Source organism: Symphalangus syndactylus, chromosome 8 (assembly GCF_028878055.3).
Source record: "Symphalangus syndactylus isolate Jambi chromosome 8, NHGRI_mSymSyn1-v2.1_pri, whole genome shotgun sequence".
Classification (NCBI taxonomy): Eukaryota; Metazoa; Chordata; class Mammalia; order Primates; family Hylobatidae; genus Symphalangus; species Symphalangus syndactylus.
In genome coordinates this window covers 122,847,350-122,866,662 of record NC_072430.2, presented here as the reverse complement: position 1 = coordinate 122,866,662, position 19,313 = coordinate 122,847,350, and the positions used below count along the sequence as shown (strand labels likewise).

General features: G+C 43.6%; 1 protein-coding gene across 1 annotated transcript in view; it reads right to left on the bottom strand.

The window, feature by feature from the left end:
• The window catches only part of ARPC2 (actin related protein 2/3 complex subunit 2), a 38,219-nt gene extending 19,169 nt beyond the window's left edge, over positions 1 to 19,050 (bottom strand). Inside the window, exons 1-5 of the mRNA XM_055290660.2 lie at positions 17,912 to 19,050; positions 17,619 to 17,700; positions 9,198 to 9,232; positions 6,294 to 6,406; positions 782 to 827 (exon numbers count right to left, since the gene is read on the bottom strand). Coding sequence (XP_055146635.1) covers positions 782 to 827; positions 6,294 to 6,406; positions 9,198 to 9,232; positions 17,619 to 17,692 — 268 coding nt within the window. The 5' untranslated portion in view covers positions 17,693 to 17,700; positions 17,912 to 19,050. The remainder of the gene's footprint in view (positions 1 to 781; positions 828 to 6,293; positions 6,407 to 9,197; positions 9,233 to 17,618; positions 17,701 to 17,911) is intronic.
• Between the last annotated feature and the right edge of the window lie 263 nt (positions 19,051 to 19,313).

Below are 19,313 nucleotides of genomic sequence, written 5' to 3'. Positions count from 1 at the left end.
ATGAAATAAGCTAGCACAAGTAACTACTGTTAAGAGTGACAGAGAACTTCCTTCTTAGAAGACTTTTCTAATCAAGGTACCAAAGTTGTAATAGTTGAGTAAAAAATATTATGTTCCAATAGTCTTACTACCTGGTTCTCACTTTGGGGTCCTGCTAAATGCCTCAGAATCTGAGACATGCCACTGAATCACAGGGTAAAAAGGCTGTTCAGTTTTTCCACTTTAAACCTCCTTTAAAGCAGTATAACATAGCTGTTCTATTCAAGGATGACACGGTGCCTTTCAATTCCTCTGGCCATGAATGTTGAGACAACCTATTAGAAGACTGGATTAAGAAAGGGTCTGATTTTTATTACTTGAAATCACAAGAATAGTGTGGTGAATATTCCTCTTCTTTCTCCAAATATGTAGTGTGCAGAAAAAGGTTACTAAGGGCTGAGGGCGGGAATCAATGTTTGCTCATTCTTTTCAAAGCCATTTTAATTACCATGAACAAACAAATGTGGCCCTCTGGCTGAAAGATTAAGTAAGAGTCATGTGGCCCCATCGAGTAAATGTTAAAAATGCCATACATCAATTTTGTACCCCTACTGTGTTCCATACTGGATAAAGCAAAGCCCCTTAAAAGCTATCTTTATGGAGGCAGTTGAAATTAGGAATGGGCTCATGCAGAAATATTTGTAATAATATTTAAATGAAATCCTTTGGGTAAAAAAAGCACAACATAAAAAGGACACCTCTCTTCCCATGTCATTCCATAGTTGCTCACATGACTACATACCTGATTCTGGATTTACCAAGAAACTCCCGTACACCCTCTTTAATAACTAGAAAATAAAAACAAAACAAAACCAAATACGTTAATCCAAAGGCCATGATAATTTCATTATTTTTTAAGTACTGCACTTGCCAAGCTCTTCCTAAGTTGGCATTCTTCCTAACTTTCATTTGGTGGATGGGAAAGTAGAGACAGAGGGGAAGTGGATTTAGTCACCAAACAAGTCACAAAACTGAGATGAGAATCTTTTTTTGCCCAGGCCAGAGTGCAATGGCGCGATCTCGGCTCACCACAACCTCTGCCTCCCAGGTTCAAGTGATTCTCCTGCCCGAGCCTCCCAAGTAGCTGGCATGTGCCACCATGCCCGGCTAATTTTTTTCCGTATTTTTAGTTGAGACAGGGTTTCTCCATGTTGGTCAGGCTGGTCTTGAACTCCTGACCTCAGATGATCTGCCCGCCTCGTCCTCCCAAAGTGCTGGGATTATAGGCATGAGCCACTGTGCCTGGCCGAGAATCTTTAATCAAAGCTCATCCTTTTTTAGGACTTGACTACACCCTTAATATGTTCTCTGTTCTCCTCCAGATCCTACATTGTACTTAATCATGTTTTGTTTTCAAGAGAGCAAAAGGATGCCAAATGTCAAGTGAGAGAACAGATTGTTAGTTACCAACCTAAGTACAGGCTGAGCCACTAACCCAGGTGAATAAAGGGAAAAAACCAGGACTCTTGGGAACTGATCTGTTTGTCTGCTGATCTTGTATGCTTTAAAATTACTCAGTGCATAGCCAGCTCTTAAGGCAAAGGACAGTCAATAATGAAATCTTAGCTAGCTATTAATACTGGTGTCCAGAAGGTTGTATACTCTACATGTCTTTTCCCCCAAACCAGAACCTACTGCTGGCTACTTTCCAGGTTTTTGAATTAAATGAAAACAAAAACAAAAAAACCCAAAAAACCAAGAACCCCTTTTATACCTTCTGCTATGGTTTGAATGTCCTTTTGCAAACTCATGTTAAAATTTATTATTATTATTATTTTTGAGACGGAGTCTTACTCTGTTGTCCAGGCTGGAATGCAGTGGTGCAATCTCAGCTCACTGCAACCTCTATCTCCTGGGATCAAGCGATTCTCCTGCCTCAGCCTCCTGAGTAGCTAGGACTACAGGCATGCACCACCATGCCTGGCTAATTTTTCCACACCCAGCCAAAATTTACAATTATTATTATTATTATTATTGTTTCGGAAGCAGTGTCTTACTCTGTAGTCCAGGCTACAGTGCACTGATACAATAGCTCACTGCAGCCTTCAACTTCTGGGCTCAAGTGATCCTTCTACCTTGGCCTCCCAAAGTACTGGGATTACAGGAGTGAGCCACCATGCCTGGCCACATGTTGAAATTTAATTGCCACTGTGACGGTAACAGGTGATTAGGCCATGAGGACTCTGCCTTTATGAATGGATTCATGTTGTTATAGGGGAAGTTGGTTTGTTATCCACAAGAGGGGTTGTTAAAAAAGTGAGTCTGGGCCAGGTATGGTGGCTCATGCCTGTAATCCCAGTACGTTGGGAGGCCGAGGTGGGCGGATCACGAGGTCAGGAGATTGAGACCATCCTGGCTAACACAGTGAAACCTCATATCTACTAAAAATACAAAAACAAAAAAATTAGCCGGGCATGGTGGCAGGAGCCTGTAGTCCCAGCTACTCGGGAGGCTGAGGCAGGAGAATGGTGTGAACCCAGGAGGCAGAGCTTGCAGTGAGGTGAGATCGCACCACTGCACTCCAGCCTGGGCACACTCCAGCCTGGGTGACAGAGTGAGACTCCGTCTCAAAAAAAAAAAAACAAACAAAAAAAAAAAAAGTGATTCTGGCCCTCTCTTGCCCTTCTGCCTTTTGCTACAGGATGACGGTAAAGGGCACGAAGGCCCTTGCCAGATGCTGGTGCCACACTCTTGGACTTCCCAGTCCCCAGAACGTGAGTCAAATAAACATTATTCAGTCTGTGGTATTCTGTTATAGCAATAAAAAACAGACTGAGACTCCCTATTTTTTTCTCTGTCACTATGACTGCTTCACCTGGTGGAAACTGCTTCCAGAATGACATGGCTTAAGAAACAAACATTTTATTTTAATTAATTCATTTTTTTTGAGATGGAGTCTCACTGTGTCACCCAGGCTGGAGTGCAGTGGCGTGATCTCGGCTCATTGCAACCTCCACCTCCTGGGTTCAAGCAATTCTCCTGCCTCAGCCTCCCTAGTAGCTGGGATTACAGGTGTCCACCACCACATCCAGATAATTTTTATATTTTTTAGTAGAGATGGGGTTTCACCATGTTGCCCAGGTTGGGCTCGAACTCCTGACCTCAAGCAATCCACCTGTCCTGGCCTCCCAAAGTGCTGGGATTACAGGCATGAGCCACTGCGCCCGGCCTACTTATTTATTTATATACAAAGACAGGGTCTCACTACATTGCCCAGGCTGGGCTTGAACTCTTGACCTCAAGCGATGCTCCTGCCTTGGCCTCCAAAAGTGCTGGGATTACAGGAATGAGTCCCCGTGCCTGGCTGAACAATAATTTCTTAATATTCCACATGTTTTTTAACCATTTTCCTATAGCTGGAAGAAACTTTCAACCGGCAAGACTACATTTTTTCACACAAGGGCAAAAGATAAATAATGCCACATGTAGTTCCTATTTGGTGATCGCACAGCCACTGTGAGGTATCTCTTTTACCGAAGAGGAACTGAGAGGAGGGGCTCAAGGTCACGAGAGTTTGTTGGTGGCACAGAGAGACTTGACCTTCAGGTGTCTGATATACCACTTCTTTTAAAAAAGTAACATGTATATCCCAAGAATTTGAAACAGCATGCGACCTCTGAGCTACAAGTCTGTGTTGCACGTACTATTGGTATTTGGAGGAAGGGGAAATCAGATGTGGTGGGAATTTAGTTTAAATCCCTAAGTCCCTAAGATTTAGTTTAATTTCAAGCTTACTAAGTTAATATTCTGAGATCTAAGAGGTACTGAGAGCCAAATTTATATCATGTTCAACTGCTTTGCTCCCTCCCCTTGGTAAAACCAGCCAACACTTCCTTGTTACTTCACTTGCACTTTTAACCATGATTCACTTTTCAGTTTGTACCCCCTTCTCCCAATATGACACCAGGAGATGGGTGGAGGCAACCTATCACTCATCACCATTACCTTCCTACTCTAGCAGCAGAGGCATTCCGCCTTTAAAAATGGCCTGTGACAAAGTAATAACCTTCCTGTGGTTATCATGGGTTGGTCACTGTTTAACCAACTCAGGGAGCCATTTACTGTGCACTCTGCTCCAACACTATGAATGTTACTTACTCCACCCACTTGAGTGGGTGGGGTTGGTTCTTTGACCCTTGTGGTAGCTACAAGAATAGCAATGTGAACTGGAGCTCCATTGTAAGAAAAGCACAGAATGGAAAGGAGATTTAAGAAATCTAGCTTAACTCTTTCTTTCCAGGATTATTATTATTGCATTTAGATCTTTTCCTTTTTTTGAGGTGGAATCTCACTATGTTGTCCAGGCTGGACTTGAACTCCTGGGCTCCAGCAACCCTCCCCACTTGAACCCCTCAAGCAGCTGGCACTACAGGTGTGTGCCACTGTGCAGGCTTGCACCTAGTGAAGACTGTCTAGGGGAGAATGGTTACACAATTTAAAAAAGTCTGTTCAAATATTTTAACACTTCTTTTCAGGTAGTTATAGCTAATCCAAAGCAGGGATGCAGCTGGACGTGGTGGCTCACATCTATAATCCCAGCACTTTGGGAGGCCCAGGGAGGAGGATTGCTTGAGCCCAGGAGTTCGAGACTAGCCTGGGCAACACAGTGAAACCTCCTCTCTATAAAAAACAAACAAAAAATAAGCCAGGTGTGGTGGCATGTGCCTGTAGTCCCAGACACTCAGGAGGCTGAGGTGAGAGGACCGCTTGAGCCTGGGAAGTTGAGGGTGCAGTAGCTGTGACTATGCCACTGCACTCCAGCCTAGGTGACAGAACAAGACCTTGTCAAAAAAAAAAAAAAAAAAAAAAAAAGAAAAGAAAAGGCTGGGCATGGTGGCTCACACCTGCAATCTTAGCACTGTGGGAGGTTGAGGCAGGCAGATCACCTGAGGTCAGAAGTTTGAGAGCAGTCTGGCCAACGTGGTAAAACGCCATCTCTATGAAAAAATACAAAAAATTAGCCAGGTGTAGTGGTGCGTGCCTGTAATCCCAGCTACTCAGGAGGCTGAGGCAGATGAACTGCTTGAACCCAGGAGGTGGAGGTTGCAGTGAGCTGAGATGGCACCACTGCAGTCCAGCCTGGGCAACAGAGTGAGACGCCATCTCAAAAAAAAAAAAAAAAAAAAAAGGCAGCGCTGCTTTAACAGCCATTTGTTTTCTTTCACTCTTTATCTGGTAAAGAAGTGTCAGCCACTATCTTTTACAAAAACAATTCTTCATAAGCTTTATAAAAGCACTAGGTCTTCTTTCTGAAGCTTTTCTTTTTCCAGTAAACTAACCTGGATTCCAAATCCTCTAAATATTTCTTCTTTCTTTGAACTTATGAGAAAATCAATTGCATCTGAATAACTAAGGGAAGTAACAGATGGCTCTTGGTATTAAGACTAATTTTAGTTTTTATGCTAAAAAATTAAACAAGCTTTTGACCATATTCCTTTACAAATCATCTTTTATTATATAAGTTTTAAGTAATTCAAAAGCTACCACTTTTCAGAAAGAAAACAGCTATGGTTATATCTTCATTTAACAGATTAAGGAGAACCTAGTTTGTTAAAACTAAGAAATTTGAAAACTGATTCAGGAACTGAGTCATATTTCCTGCTTTGAGACCCAACCACAACGTGCACAAACTGGTGTAATAGCATTTTCTTTCTTCCATAAATGGCTCTCCCTAGAGCAAATACAGTTCAACAGGAACCAAACCTGCCACTTAACTATTTAAAGAAGCCAGTGAACAAGGCATGGCCACCAAAGTTTCATAATGTCTGGACATCTTTCTTATTTCCCCTATGGCAGTTATAAAGAAGAGATATTTAAAGAGGGTAGCTTTAAAGAGCTTTAATTAAAAATTTCAAAAGACAGCTATTTGTGCCTAAGCCTCCAGAATAAGAACCTGAGACTATACAATTTAAACAAGCTAGAAGTTATCTATCTGCCTTGATAATATTACAAAAATAGAAGAGAACCTAATTCTTGCAACAGCTATTTTTGTACTGATCAAGGGAAAGTATTCTTTGCTATGTTTTTGGAGAATTAAAGCTGTTTTTGTTTCCATTGTTTTAAAGCAAGCAAGCAAAGAGTCAAAACCTTTTCTAGGAAACACAACTCATTATAGGAATCAAGTCAAGAGCCCCTAGTTAGGTGAGCAAGTAGTCATGCGGGGGTGATTTAGTGCCATGGATCTTCCATGAATGGCAAACTGCCAATGAAAGGTGAGGAAACAAGAGTCCTAAGGAAAATGACGTGGATCTTACCTCATCAGCACCATGTGCCTGAAGTTCCTTGTAGAATTTCAAAGAAATACTGACCATCACTTTTGTTTTGTCTCCATTAGGATTTGAAATATGATAGAGGACCCCATCGAAATCTGTGAGGAAAGCAAATAAGATTGCATAACAATTTGGGAAGGGGAAATAATTTCTCCAAGCGCCTACCTTGCCGTAGGCCACAAGGAAGACCCCTTATAAGGAGGCATATAAGTAAAATGGAATTTATTTTAAATCCATGTGACAAATCAGCAGAAACACTGAGATAGAATTGCTGAGTACTCGTCTCTTTGCTCTTTCTTAAAATTACAAAGCTATTCTTTCCTTAATCACAGCTTGGTGCTGAAATAATTGGATTTTACATGTATATAAGCAGAATGAACAGTACAATGAACTCTCATCTGCATCATGAGGCTTCAACATTTTTTTTTTTTTTTTTGAGATAGAGTCTTACTCTGTCACCCAGGCTGGAGTGCAATGGTGTGGTCTCGGCTCACTGCAACCTCTGCCTCCCGGGTTCAAGAGATTCTCCTGCCTCAGCCTCCCGAGTAGCTGGGACTACAGGCATGTGCCACCACACCCAGCTAATTTTTGTATTTTTAGTACAGACGGGGTTTCACTATGTTGGCCAGGCTGGTCTCGATCTCCTGACCTCATGGTCCGCCCACCTCAGCCTCCCAAAGTGTTGGGATTACAGGTGTCAACCACCTCACCCAGCCTCAACAATTATTAACACATGGGCAATTCTTGTTTCATTTAGACATCCTCCTTCCCATTGATTTATTTTGAAGCAAATCCCAGATACAACACATAATTTCATCCATAAATACTCAGAATATATCTTTGGAAGACACAGAAGACTATTTGTTAAATTACATAACCACGATACTAGTGTCATGCCTAAATTTTTAAAAACAATTTCTTAATATCAAATATTCAGTCAAGGCCGGGCACGGTGGCTCAAGCCTGTTAACCCAGCACTTTGGGAGGCCGAGGTGGGTGGATCACCTGAGGTCAGGAGTTCAAAACCAGCCTGGCCAACACGGTGAAACCCTGTCTCTACAAAAATTACAAAAAATTAGCTGGGCGTGGTAGCACACACTTGTAATCCCAGCTACTTGGGAGGCTGAGACAGGAGGACTGCTTGAACCCGGGGGTGGAAGTTGCAGTGAGCCAAGATCATGCCATTGCACTCCAGCCTGGGCGACAGAGCAAGACACTGTCTGGACAAAAAAAAAAAAAAAAAAAAAAAAAATTAGCCTGGTGTGGTGGTGGAGATCTGTAGTCCCAGCTACTTGAGAGGCAGAGGCAGGAGAATCGCTTGAACTCGGGGAGGTGGAGGCTGCAGTGAGCAGATTATCAATGCCACTGTACTCCAGCCTGGGTGACAGAGTGAGACTCAGTCTCAAAAAAAATAAAAACAAAACAAATATTCAGTCAAGTATTTAAATGTTCTCTATCGTCTCAAAAACTTTTAAGCATTGTTGTCTTATTTGAATTAAGATGCAAACAATATCCACATATTGCATTTGGTTATCTTTTGAGTTGCTTCTAATCTATAGGACTCCCCTCTTTTTCGGTTCTATCTTTCTGCAGTACACAGGACTGACTCAGCCTGTGTAATTCCTGAAACTAGGAATAGGTTCCTGAAACTAGAATTAGGTGCTGAGTGCCATCACTTTAGGGAGCTGTCATGGGAATCACGAAGGGATATCTGGCAATGCTAGTTAGTAGGAGGGTAAAGGGATGGTGCCTGGCCTCCAAGTAACAGCACTTTAGAGCTGCAAAAGTCTTCCAAGATCATCTTGTCGAAGACTTTTGCTTTAGAAAGGGTGGTTGTATTCCTCGATTTCATTCACCTAACAAGTAAATAGTACCAACACCTAATTCTTTATAGGGAACAGAAAGCAGCAACATCTCTCTCTGACTTGATGAACACGTCTCTAGCTGTTCATGTTTCCCTACTACTCTAGTGCTAGGCAAACTAAGACTGACAGCTACTTGAAGATAATGTAATATTTCCAAATTTAAAAAAAAAAAAAAAACCTTAGTTTTATCACAAAATTAAATCCAAACTTCTGATTTATCAGCAGGTAACTTTATATTGTCAGTCATCAGTGGATTAAATACATGAAACGGTCATCTATTATAAAGAGCTCAAAAAGACCTGATGAGGGACAGTATCCAAAATGTCAAAGCTTTTTTTTTTTTTTTTTTTGAGATGGAGTCTTGCTCTGTTGCCCAGGCTGGAGTGCAGTGGCGCGATGTCTGCTCACCGCAAGCTCCGCCTCCTGGGTTCACACCATTCTCCTGTCTCAGCCTCCCGAGTAGCTGGGACTACAGGCGCCCGCCACCATGCCCAGCTAATTTTTTGTATTTTTTGGTACAGACAGGGTTTCATCGTGTTAGCCAGGATGGTCTTGATCTCCTGACTTCGTGATCCGCTTGCCTTGACCTCCCAAAGTGCTCGGATTACACGCATGAGCTACCGCACCCAATCCACGTCAAAGCTTATTTTAGGTACGATTTTCTTTTCTTGTCTTTTTTTTTTTTTTTGAGACAGTCTCACTCTATCGCCCAGGCTGGAGTGCAGTGGTGCGATCTCAGCTCACAGCAACCCCTGCCTCCCAGGTTCAAGTGATTCTCCTGCCTCAGCCTTCCGAGTAGCTGGGATTATAGGCACCCACCACCATGCCCGGCTAATTTTTGTATTTTTAGTAAAGGGGGTTTCACCATGTTTGCCAGGCTGTTCTTGAACTCCTGACATCAGGTGATCCACCTGCCTTAGCCTCCCAAAGTGCTGGGATTATAGGCATGAACCACTGCACCCAGCCTACTTCCTATTTTTCATATTGTACCTTCTCTTCAGAGGGCTGAGATAAAGATGCTTACCTGCAAATGTTACTTCTACTGCTTCCGGTTTGTTTCTGTAAACAACAAAAAAGGTCCTCAGTTAAGATGACTGTATTGCTGCTTACCTTCAAGGGGAACTGGAAAGGCACCTGAGCTTCACTTAAGATCAGACCATTCTGTATAAATTTTAGGTTACTGCCAATCAGAGTACACAATTCATTTTCTCATGGACCTGAACCTTTGGACTTGCTTTAAGTAGAAGATAAAAAAGGAAGGTCAGATAAAAAAGGAAGGTCAGCTATAGCTTTTGTTTTTCACCTGCTGTTGAATCTACTGCCTTGGTTGGTGCTCGCTTTCAATTCTGAATTTCCTAAGAGCATGCTATATACCACAAAATGCCATCTTTTGGTCAATGCCTTCCCCACAGGACAGTGGTATTAGGAGTAATACGTTTAGCAAGAAAATGGCTAAGTATAATGTAGAATGGTTTTAATATGCTTAAAGTGAAAGGATGATTTCGGGCCATAAACAAAACGGCAAGTTCTATTCCACTTCAAAACCGGTCTGTAAGCCTTCCTACTCATCTTTCTTTCTTCCTTTACATCACCAAAGTACTTACCACTCACCTTCATGAAACCCTCTTTAGTTCTACCCTAGTTTTGTCTTGCTTTGTAAATTCCAGCTTGGAACTTAAAATAGACAGTGTAACACAAAATAACACTATGAAATCACTAAGGAGAATAGTCAGGACACCTGCTTTACAACTTTAGCTTTCTCATCACGCTCATGTTTTGGGGCAAATACCCTTACACCTTTGCATTCTCCCCTATCATCAATAAAATGGGGGAATAAAAATGAACCTATTTACCTCATGGAACTACATATAACACAAGAACAGACCTGAAGTCCAAAGTAGGAAGCAAATGAAGACTATTGCCTTATCAGCTAGCTACCTGTAACTCAATGATTCCACTTTGTTTTAGGGGCTAGCAAACAAGATGCACACGTTTTTACATTTATTTTTGTCTAACTTGCTCAAGACCTCTTAATCAAGTACGTATCTTTCCATGATCTCTGCTCCATTACGTGCGAAAGAAACCAAGACTAAGTTGCTCTCCAGGGATGCTAGGAAATAATGGAATATATAACACAGTTTATGAGTGTTAAAAAGCTGATATAGAAGCCAGACAATACCTTTCAAGGAAACCGGCTTCTACGAAGCATGCTAGCCCTGCTGAAAAATCAACCTATATGAATCATACAAAGCTTCACCTTGCTTCTTCAAAGCCCTCTATATGTGACTTAGGAAAAGCACACTAGGTATCTCTACGAATTGAAGTATCAAGTGGGTTTATGGAGAAGCAGTGAGTTCAGAATAGAAGAAAAAAACTAGATGAAAATTTAAATTGCTTCTGAGCCTTCATTTTGAAACTGTAGCCAGGAAACAAAGGCAACGAGTCCAATACCATTCCTCACCTCTAGAAAAGGAGCAAAGAACAAAAATATGGAAATGTTAATCATGGACCAACTGAATGAAATATTAAGAGGATGACCAATGGGAGGAAGCACGGAAGCATACTTTCCTGGGGAAGGCTGACTGTGCTGAAGAGTCAGGGAGTTTATAAAAGCCCATTATTACATCACTTAGTAGGTTTTTTTTTTAACCTTTAGGTTTTAATTCAGCCAAAGAAGGGCTGAGTTCCTCACTCTCCTACTTTATCAAAAGACCTGAGAAAAACCAACTATAAATAAATAACCTTTGGGCTCCAAGTCATAAACACTTTGAGTCTCTCATTTCAAATTTCTCTAGGCATAAAGTATCCTGAGCACAGATCCTTGTGGGAAAAGTTGCTACGATCGATCTTAAGTGGTTTGCTGTCTGACTTAGCAATATTTGTCAAATCACATTCATTAATATTTTAGTTTACTATTTATGGCTAGAAGAGAGAGAAAGGCTGCTGAGGAGAGTATTAGGCCAAAGGAGACTTCATGGGAAGTCTTCCGGGAGTTAGAGGTCCGAGAACTCAGTGCCTTAACGAGGAGTTTGCTGAGTGTGAAGTATACCATCACAAGATTGCTTCTCAATTCCAAGACCTGGCGTTTGTTATTTTACTTCTGCGGTTTAAAACTACAAAGGAGCAGGAGTAAGATTGGCCCAGGAAAAGTGTTCCACTAAATAGGCCCCCCAAATTAATAGTTACATTATTTACTGTTCTCCAGCTGCTAAAATTTCAGATGCTGGGGGTGAGAAAAAGCAAGTTATTTAGAATTCAGAATTTATTGGCTATGTGACCACAGGCAATGCTCCTCAAATGTCACCAGGCCTCAGGTTCCTCTTCTACACAATGGGGACAAAACATCTACCTCCCAGGTTGGTGTGAAGACTGAGATGATATATGTCCAGTAGTACAGCAGTCTCCCCTTATCTGTGGGGGATATGTTCCAAGACACCCAGTGGATACATAAAACTGTGGATAGCACTGAACTCTAGCAAAGAAACACCAAGGTCACTTTTTTTTACTTAAAGGAATCACTTTATGGGTTCTCTTTGGCATATCCAAATTGCCAGCATCATTACTCCTGTACTTTGGAGCCATTATTAAGTAAAATAAGGGTAACTTGAACACAAGCACTACAATGCTGTGACAGTCAATCTGATAACCTAGACAGCTATTAAGTGACTAAGAGTGTAGTGTATACACTGTAGATATGCTAGACAAAAAGATGATACATGTCTCGTGCAGGACAGCGCAAGATTTCATTATGCTACTCGGAATGGTGCACAATTTAAAATTTATGGATTGTTTATCTCTGGGATTTTCCATTTAATATTTTCAGACCATGGTTCACTGCTCACTGCAGGTAACTGAAACTGCAGAAAGCAAAACCACCGCTAAGGGGGACTACTGTACAGCAAAGTTTCTCAGTGTCTCATAAGTTATAGATATGCTGAACTAATGATCCCCATATCCCTTAGGGCAGGCAGCAGGTGGCAGGATCTCTGAGAGGCTAGACCATTTACCCAAATGTGCCATACAAATACAATCATGTTCTGTGTGTGCCATACGATAAACAAGGTCAAGAATCACAGTGAAGGATGCCTGCACAGTGCTTACTTAGTATGTAGTAGTTACTTACTCAATGGCTATCCCCACCCCCAATCCTCAAGAGCCCTGGTTTTCTCAATTGTAAATGAGATCCACTATCTGTCACACAGGGACACTTTGAAATGAAATGAAACCATGTTAAGGCATATAGCACAGCGCCTAATTCACAGAAGGTAATTGATAAATTAGTTCTTCTCCTAGGTGGAGTCAGAGATCAGACTCTGAAGTTGTGGTTGGGAGAGGTTTTAGGATTGCGGTAATTCCCTGAATCAGGAATTGGTTAGCAGTACAAGGAGAAACAGAACTCCTACAAGCGTCAGACTGCTGTAATGTCTGGAATCCTAGAACAAGCCAGCTGGATAAGTCCTCAGAGTTACTGACTGGACAACCCAAGACACTAAAACATAATCAATTCATTCAGATAGGTTTTAAGAGCTATTTTTAAAATCCTTTAGAAAAAATTTTCTTCTATCTTTTCTCTAAGGAAGCTTCTAGAATGTCAATAATCAATCCAGAAAGGGCTCCTGGCAACTGTATTATCTCATCTTCTTTTCTCATTAACAACTTTGGGGTTTTTACTCCTGAATGCACCCTAGGATCCAATTCCCCATTTTTTTCTTTTTTCTTTTTTTTTGAGATGGGGTCTCGCTCTGTCACCCAGGCTGGAGTGCAGTGGTGCCACCTCTGCTCACTGCAACCTCTGCCTCCTGGGTTCAAGTGATTCTCCAGCCTCAGCTTCCCAAGTAGCTGGGATTACAGGCATGTGCCACCACACCTGGCTAATTTTTGTATTTTTAGTAGAGATGGGGTTTCGTCATGTTGGCCAGGCTGGTCTCAAACTCCTAGCCTCAAGTGATCTGCCCTCCTTGGCCTCCCAAAGTGCTGGGATTACAGGCGTGAGCCAGGGTGCCTGGCCCCAATTCCCCATTTGGGCATTTATGTCTCTCTCCTACTTATCCCTTCTTATGTCCTGAATTAGAGGAATTATTGAATTCTGCTCACTATAAAGGTTTCTAAGCATTCTCTTTTAAATCTTCTATAAGGCTCCCATCATTCTTTTTAAGCCTAAAAAAATAGATCATATTAGGTAAGAGGTGGTCCTATTCTCTGCTAAGCCATATGTCAAAATATGGAGAAGAGACCTAAAAGCTGATTTACTCGATGTCACAAAAATGTCAGCTCCTAAAGAGACAAGGAGTCATTCTATCTGGCTTCATTAATTTCTTCAATAAACCAATTTACTGAGTTGACTATATATACAATGAGGATGCTGGGGAAACAAAGATGATTAAAATGACAGACCCAGCCTTAAGGAGTTATCAGTTTGGTCCAGCACAACTCTGGGGCTTCACGACCAAAGTGGTCCCAAGTAGGCCACAGGATAGGTGGCAGTGTGTAATTAACTACAGTGACCTGTAAAAAGACCAACCAGGTCTTCTTACTGAGTCGGACACAACATTCCATTTCTTCTAAATGCTTAAACAATGTCCTAATTCCAAATCGCTCCAAACAGCCTGTCTCTCTGAGGACATATGCAATATATTTGGGAATGAGAACAGAGTATCAGCAAGATTTAATTTATTCCTTTTTCAAATTTCTCTTCCCACCATCCTCGCCCACCCCAACTGGCACTGCTTGCTTACTGAGTTTCACTCCCCCTCACGGAACCACAGCTCCCCGCAATATGCACTGGCTGTGGCAAGGAGCCAGCACACACTTAAATCCAACAGCAATTTGCATCTGACAGAATTTCCTCAATTTTGGACTCCAGACTCCAGCTAAGTTGACAGGCCTAGCTTCTCAGTATGAAACGGTTCTTGGTGTGTACACTAACGAAATAATTAAGTTAATTTGCCTGATTACTTTTGCTTTGAGGGTCTGGGTAAGAATTTCCAAATGAAAAGGCAATGCTGTTGATAAGACCTGTGCATGAGGTTATTTGCAGTGTTGGGCATAGCTTTTAAGTCAGTCACATTCTCTTAGTTTGTAGGCTGCTGGGAAGACAATTTACCAATAATTATTATTTTGTGACAATCTACGGGTTGTTTCAATAAGCCACTTCCCAGAAGTGTGTAGGAAAAAATTAAAAAGCAATCTGTTTGGAATGAACCTTAGGCTGTGTCGAACTGCCTCCAAAATAAAAGGTTATCATGACCAAATGTATTCTTAAACAGTTTAGATGACAACACTGCTTTACCCAAAAGAAAGCTGATACTTTTAGTAGGAGGCCACTGGTGAGAAGATCCAGCAGGATGATCTGAGAGGAATCATTTAAAAAAAAAAATCAACTTCAAAAGGAAAATTAATACAACTATATTCTGAAGTATATGCCACAGAACTATTTTTAAGACCATCTCATGATTTCATTTTCAGAAGCTGGAACAGTGCTAATAGAACTCTGCAATAATGGAAATGTTCCATGTCTGTGCTAAATACCACAGCTACTAGCCACATGTGACAAATGAGCACTAGAAATGTGGCTAGTGTGACTGAGGAACTCAATTTTATTTCACCTTAATTTTTACTTAAATTTAGCCAGCCACTTGTATGGCTATCTTATTGGACATCACAGAGATGGAAGATGCACTCTGGAAAAGGCTGCTCCGAACTGTAATTTCCCCAATTGGTTTACTCAGAGAGGTTCAAAAAGTAGGGTGGAGCTGACCTCTCCTAGCAGGTTCCCACACCAGCAAAGCCTTTCAAATCTCCAGGGTTTCTCCTCCAAATTACTCCCTTTCTTTAATGTCTTTCTCTGATCTCCACTCCACACCTTTCACCCGTTAGCACCTCCCTAACTTGGCTAATAGGCTCTCAGAGAGGCCCCTTTTTTTCTGTTGCTGCCTGGGCTGAGCACTGGTAGAATCCCATACATGTTTATGATAACCACACTAGGCAAACTTTGCTGGAAGTTCTGGAATAGGCATGCACCTTGCCTTACCTTACTGGGATGTCTGATAATTTACATTTGCTTCATTCGGGCTTCTGCTGGGTGATATATCTGTAATCTCAGGAGAGCCCTGCCTACTAGGCACGATATCATGGTCTCTTTTTTTCAAAGATTTTCAAAGTTTCAAATTTTCAGCAGAATGTTTTGAGCCCCCTTATTGAAAACCACATCTCAAAGGAGGAGATGGGCCAGAATAAAAGCCTAAATTTATACACACACACATCCGCACATGTGGACAAGCATACACACCAGTGCACCCCCTATACAGCTTCCCTACAATGCATATCTTCGTAAAAAATGTCCTGAGGACAGGAGCAGTGCTGTAATCCCAGCACTTTGGGAGGCCGAGGTGGGCAGGTCACTTGAGGCCAGGAGTTTGAGACCAGCCTGGCCAACATGGTGAAACCCCATCTCTACTAAAAATACAAAAATTAGCCAGGTGTGGTGGCGCGTGCTTGTAATCCCAGCTACTTGGGAGGCTGAGACATGAGAATCACTTGAGCCTGGGAGGGCGAGGTTGCAGTGAGCAGAGATCACGCCACTGCACTCCAGCCAGTGAGAGACTCTGTCTCGGAAACAAAAAAAAAGAAAAAATGTCCTGGAAGTTCTAACTTCTGTCTTCCAGACTTGATGGCCTATTTAATCCCTCCGAAATGGTTAGCTTGTCTTTTTAAGAATAATTTTCTAAAAGAAAAAGAACTGAAGTTCCAAATAATGGGCCACATTTTGGAATCACAAGTCATTAATACACAAATAGATGAGAATGTACTCCTATGTTAAAAGACATGCCTCTACTTGAAAATACACAGCCATTTATCTTGTAGATCAGCTTATAACCGCCCAGGTCTCATTCTTTGCTAGTCTGGACCTGAGAATGCATTAAGATCAGTTATGAAAATGCAGAAGTTAATTCAACTTCCTCCTATGTGCTACACTGCTCAGAAAAAAGTATACAGCAATCACCCAAAATAAGACTCTGGGCTGATTCATTTGAATATTTAAAATGCAAAGAAACTGGTAAGAGAGGCTAAGACAAGAAAGAAGCAAGTCAGCCTCAAATATAACCAACTGCAGCCCCTGGCAGGAAACAGTACTGCTCACCACATGTATTACTTCAAGGAAAGTAGTGCTTTGTTTTACAGATAAAATCTGTGGCCTTATAAAGGAGACGGGACATACTGTATATTCAATTTAAACGGCAGTTAATACTTTTTAATGCCTCCAAGCCACAAGTACATTATGGCCACTTAAAAATTCCCCTCTACCAATCTTCTCCCATCTGTGGATCTGCAAGCACTTTCCTATTACTAGTTCCCAGTTCACCAGAAACGGTCTGCACTTATTAACTGTGAAACCCAGATGTGAAGCCCCATGCTCATAGATAGGGAAATGAGGCAAAGGGACTGGCCACAGGCCACCAAAAATTAGAACCCAAAACCCTTAGTTCATGTTTTAAATATTATACTAGAAAAGCAAAGCAGCTTTGGAGGAGGAGGTTGTCTTCTACTGATTCTTGTGTTTGGCAGAGAGGCGGCCTTGGAAAGATGCCCTAAGCCCATCTTTTAAAAAGTCCAACCGTAAAGACAGGTTATCTAAGAACTTTATAGATTCTGGAGGCTTTTTAGTGGGTAACTGGGCCAGGGCTACCACAGAAGAAATCACAGACCAAGGGTCTTGATATAAGAATTTACAAGATAACCAGATAAAGGCTAGTGGGTGAGGAGAGAGCATTAGAACCTCACAGGAGAGATAAGGAAGGGGTGTGGAGCGAGGGACAATTGGCTTTGCTTTAAAAATATGTAACAAAATGGCCCAGTGTCTCTCACAGAAGGGTTCGGGGAAGGGAAACCAGAGATTGCGTTTTTCCAGCTCTAAGACTGGGTCGGCTTTCAGTCTTCTCTTCTGTTCCTTTTAAAGGAGATGGGGGTGGGGAACGAGAATGCTAGTGGCGATGTGGGTCTGCATCTCCTTCCCTCCTCCAGTCCTGGGAATTCCTGAAAACTCCTTCCAACCCAATTCCAAACAGGCTCTCTCTGGGTTCTGAACAACGCCGGGGAATTTCACGCAGGGAAGGGGTCCCCTTCTCGCCCCAGCGGGCAGGGGGCTCCTCCGGCGCGAGTTCCGGCCCCAGCGTCCCCCACGTCCCACAGGTCTCCTGCCCTTTGGCACGCACAGTCCCCACCGCTCGCTGCTTCCGCATCCCTCCTCTGAGCCTCTCCCCATGCATCTGTGCCCCTCGCCCGGCCGCGCCCAATCGCCTCCCACGTCTACCCCGCTGGGGCAGCCCCTACACCCTGCCAGGCACCCCATTTCTCTCCTCCAGGACTGGGGGACTGGACGACACTGGGGATTAGCTGGGGTCAACTCTGCTTCCCCCGCCACCCTCGGCCCCGGGCGCGCGCTCACCCGGCGGCCGCGTTCTCGAACTTGAGCGCGAGCGTCTCCTCGATGATGCGGTTGTTCACCTCCAGCAGGATCATGGCGGCGGCTGCCCCGAGCAGGGGAAGGAGAAACAAGGGCCGGTGAGGGTGGGTAAGGTAGGCAAGGACGGAGGGAGCGGCCCTGCTGCCCCCTGAGTAGGGCTGGGTGGGGTAGGAGGTTAGGGGAGAAGGGGAGAGGGGCCGGGGTGGAGGGAAGGGTAAGACGCACGCGCTGGCCCACGCACGCAGACTGTGGAGACACCCACCCACCCAACCGACCTGGCCCCCGAAGCCTGAACCCGCCTGCCGAGCCGCCGCCGCCGCCGCCACTGCCGCTTCACCGACAAGCCCGGTCCCCGCCCAGCCCCCGGCTCTAGCCGGCCACTTCCGCTCTCACACCCACTTCCGCTCGCTGCCTGGACGCGCGGCCCCGCGGCGCCATTTCCGCTTCAACCCCTAGTGAACGCGAGCGCAGGCGCGCCGGAGGAAACGGAGGCTGCGCTTGCGTATGTGTGATGCCGCCGCCCCACCGTCTGCTTTCCCACAGACCCCCTTACGTCTACCGCCTACCAGTGCGTCCCCCGCGGAGCTGTCATTCCCCGAGGCTTGCCTGACTGTCCAGCTTCTCTCTCCCGCTTGTCCCAGAGATCCAACTCCATTCTTCCGGTCTTGTCATTTCAGAGACCTCGCAAGAAGCTCGCCCTTGTCATCTCCCAGCGGGCTTCTTACCTCCCAACTTGTTTGCTGGGGGTGCCTCTTTTTCTTTCCAGGTATAGCTGTCCAGCGACACCATCACGCATTCATTTCTCCAACAAACATTTTCATGGGCTCTTGCTCTATACTGGGGATGTAGTGTTAAATGAAATAGACGAGGCCCTGCCCTCGTGGAACTTACAGTCTGGTAAAGGAAACAGACAATAAAATTCTCAATTGTCTAAGGAGGCAGAGATGCATGGAGAGAGGATCAGAGTAGGGATGCGGAAGCAGCGAGTGGTCAGGAGTGTGCGTGCCAAAAGGCAGGAGACCTGTGGGACGTGGGGGCAGCTGGGGCAGGAACTTGCGCCGGAGGAACCCCCCTTGCCCGCTGGGGCGAGAAGAGGACCCTTTCCTTGCGTGAAATTCCCCATATTTTTAAAAGGACAATTAAGGAAATGAATGAGAGATCACCTAGGTGAATAGGCAACTTAGATGGACCTCCCTGTGTTCCTGTCATGCCTCCAATTCTGTGCCCAGGTGTCCAGAACACATTTTTTTCTGCCTTTGAAACCTTCCAGTACCTCTGGCAGAGATATACCCTCCTTGTTACCTGCGTGCGGAATTTTAACTTATCTTTGTGCTACATCTGCACCTTCTGCCTTTGTGCCTTGTTTTGTGTTTTCCCTCCTCCGGGGAGAATATAATAAACTTAGCTGAGTCCTTTCTACATACAAGGAAATAATTTATTTTCTGCTATGTGTTTGGGGGTGGGGATAAAAAAATGAACAAGAAACTAGCTCCTATCATTAAGGCACAGATAGCTCTTTGAAACATTACTTAACGGGCTATGGATAAGCTTCAGGATATTGCTGATCCCCCAAAATTATACGCTAACTTAAATTTTTTTTTTTTTGAGACAGAGTCTTGCACTCTTGCCCAGGCTGGAGTGCAATGGCATGATCTCGGCTCACTGCAACCTCTGCCT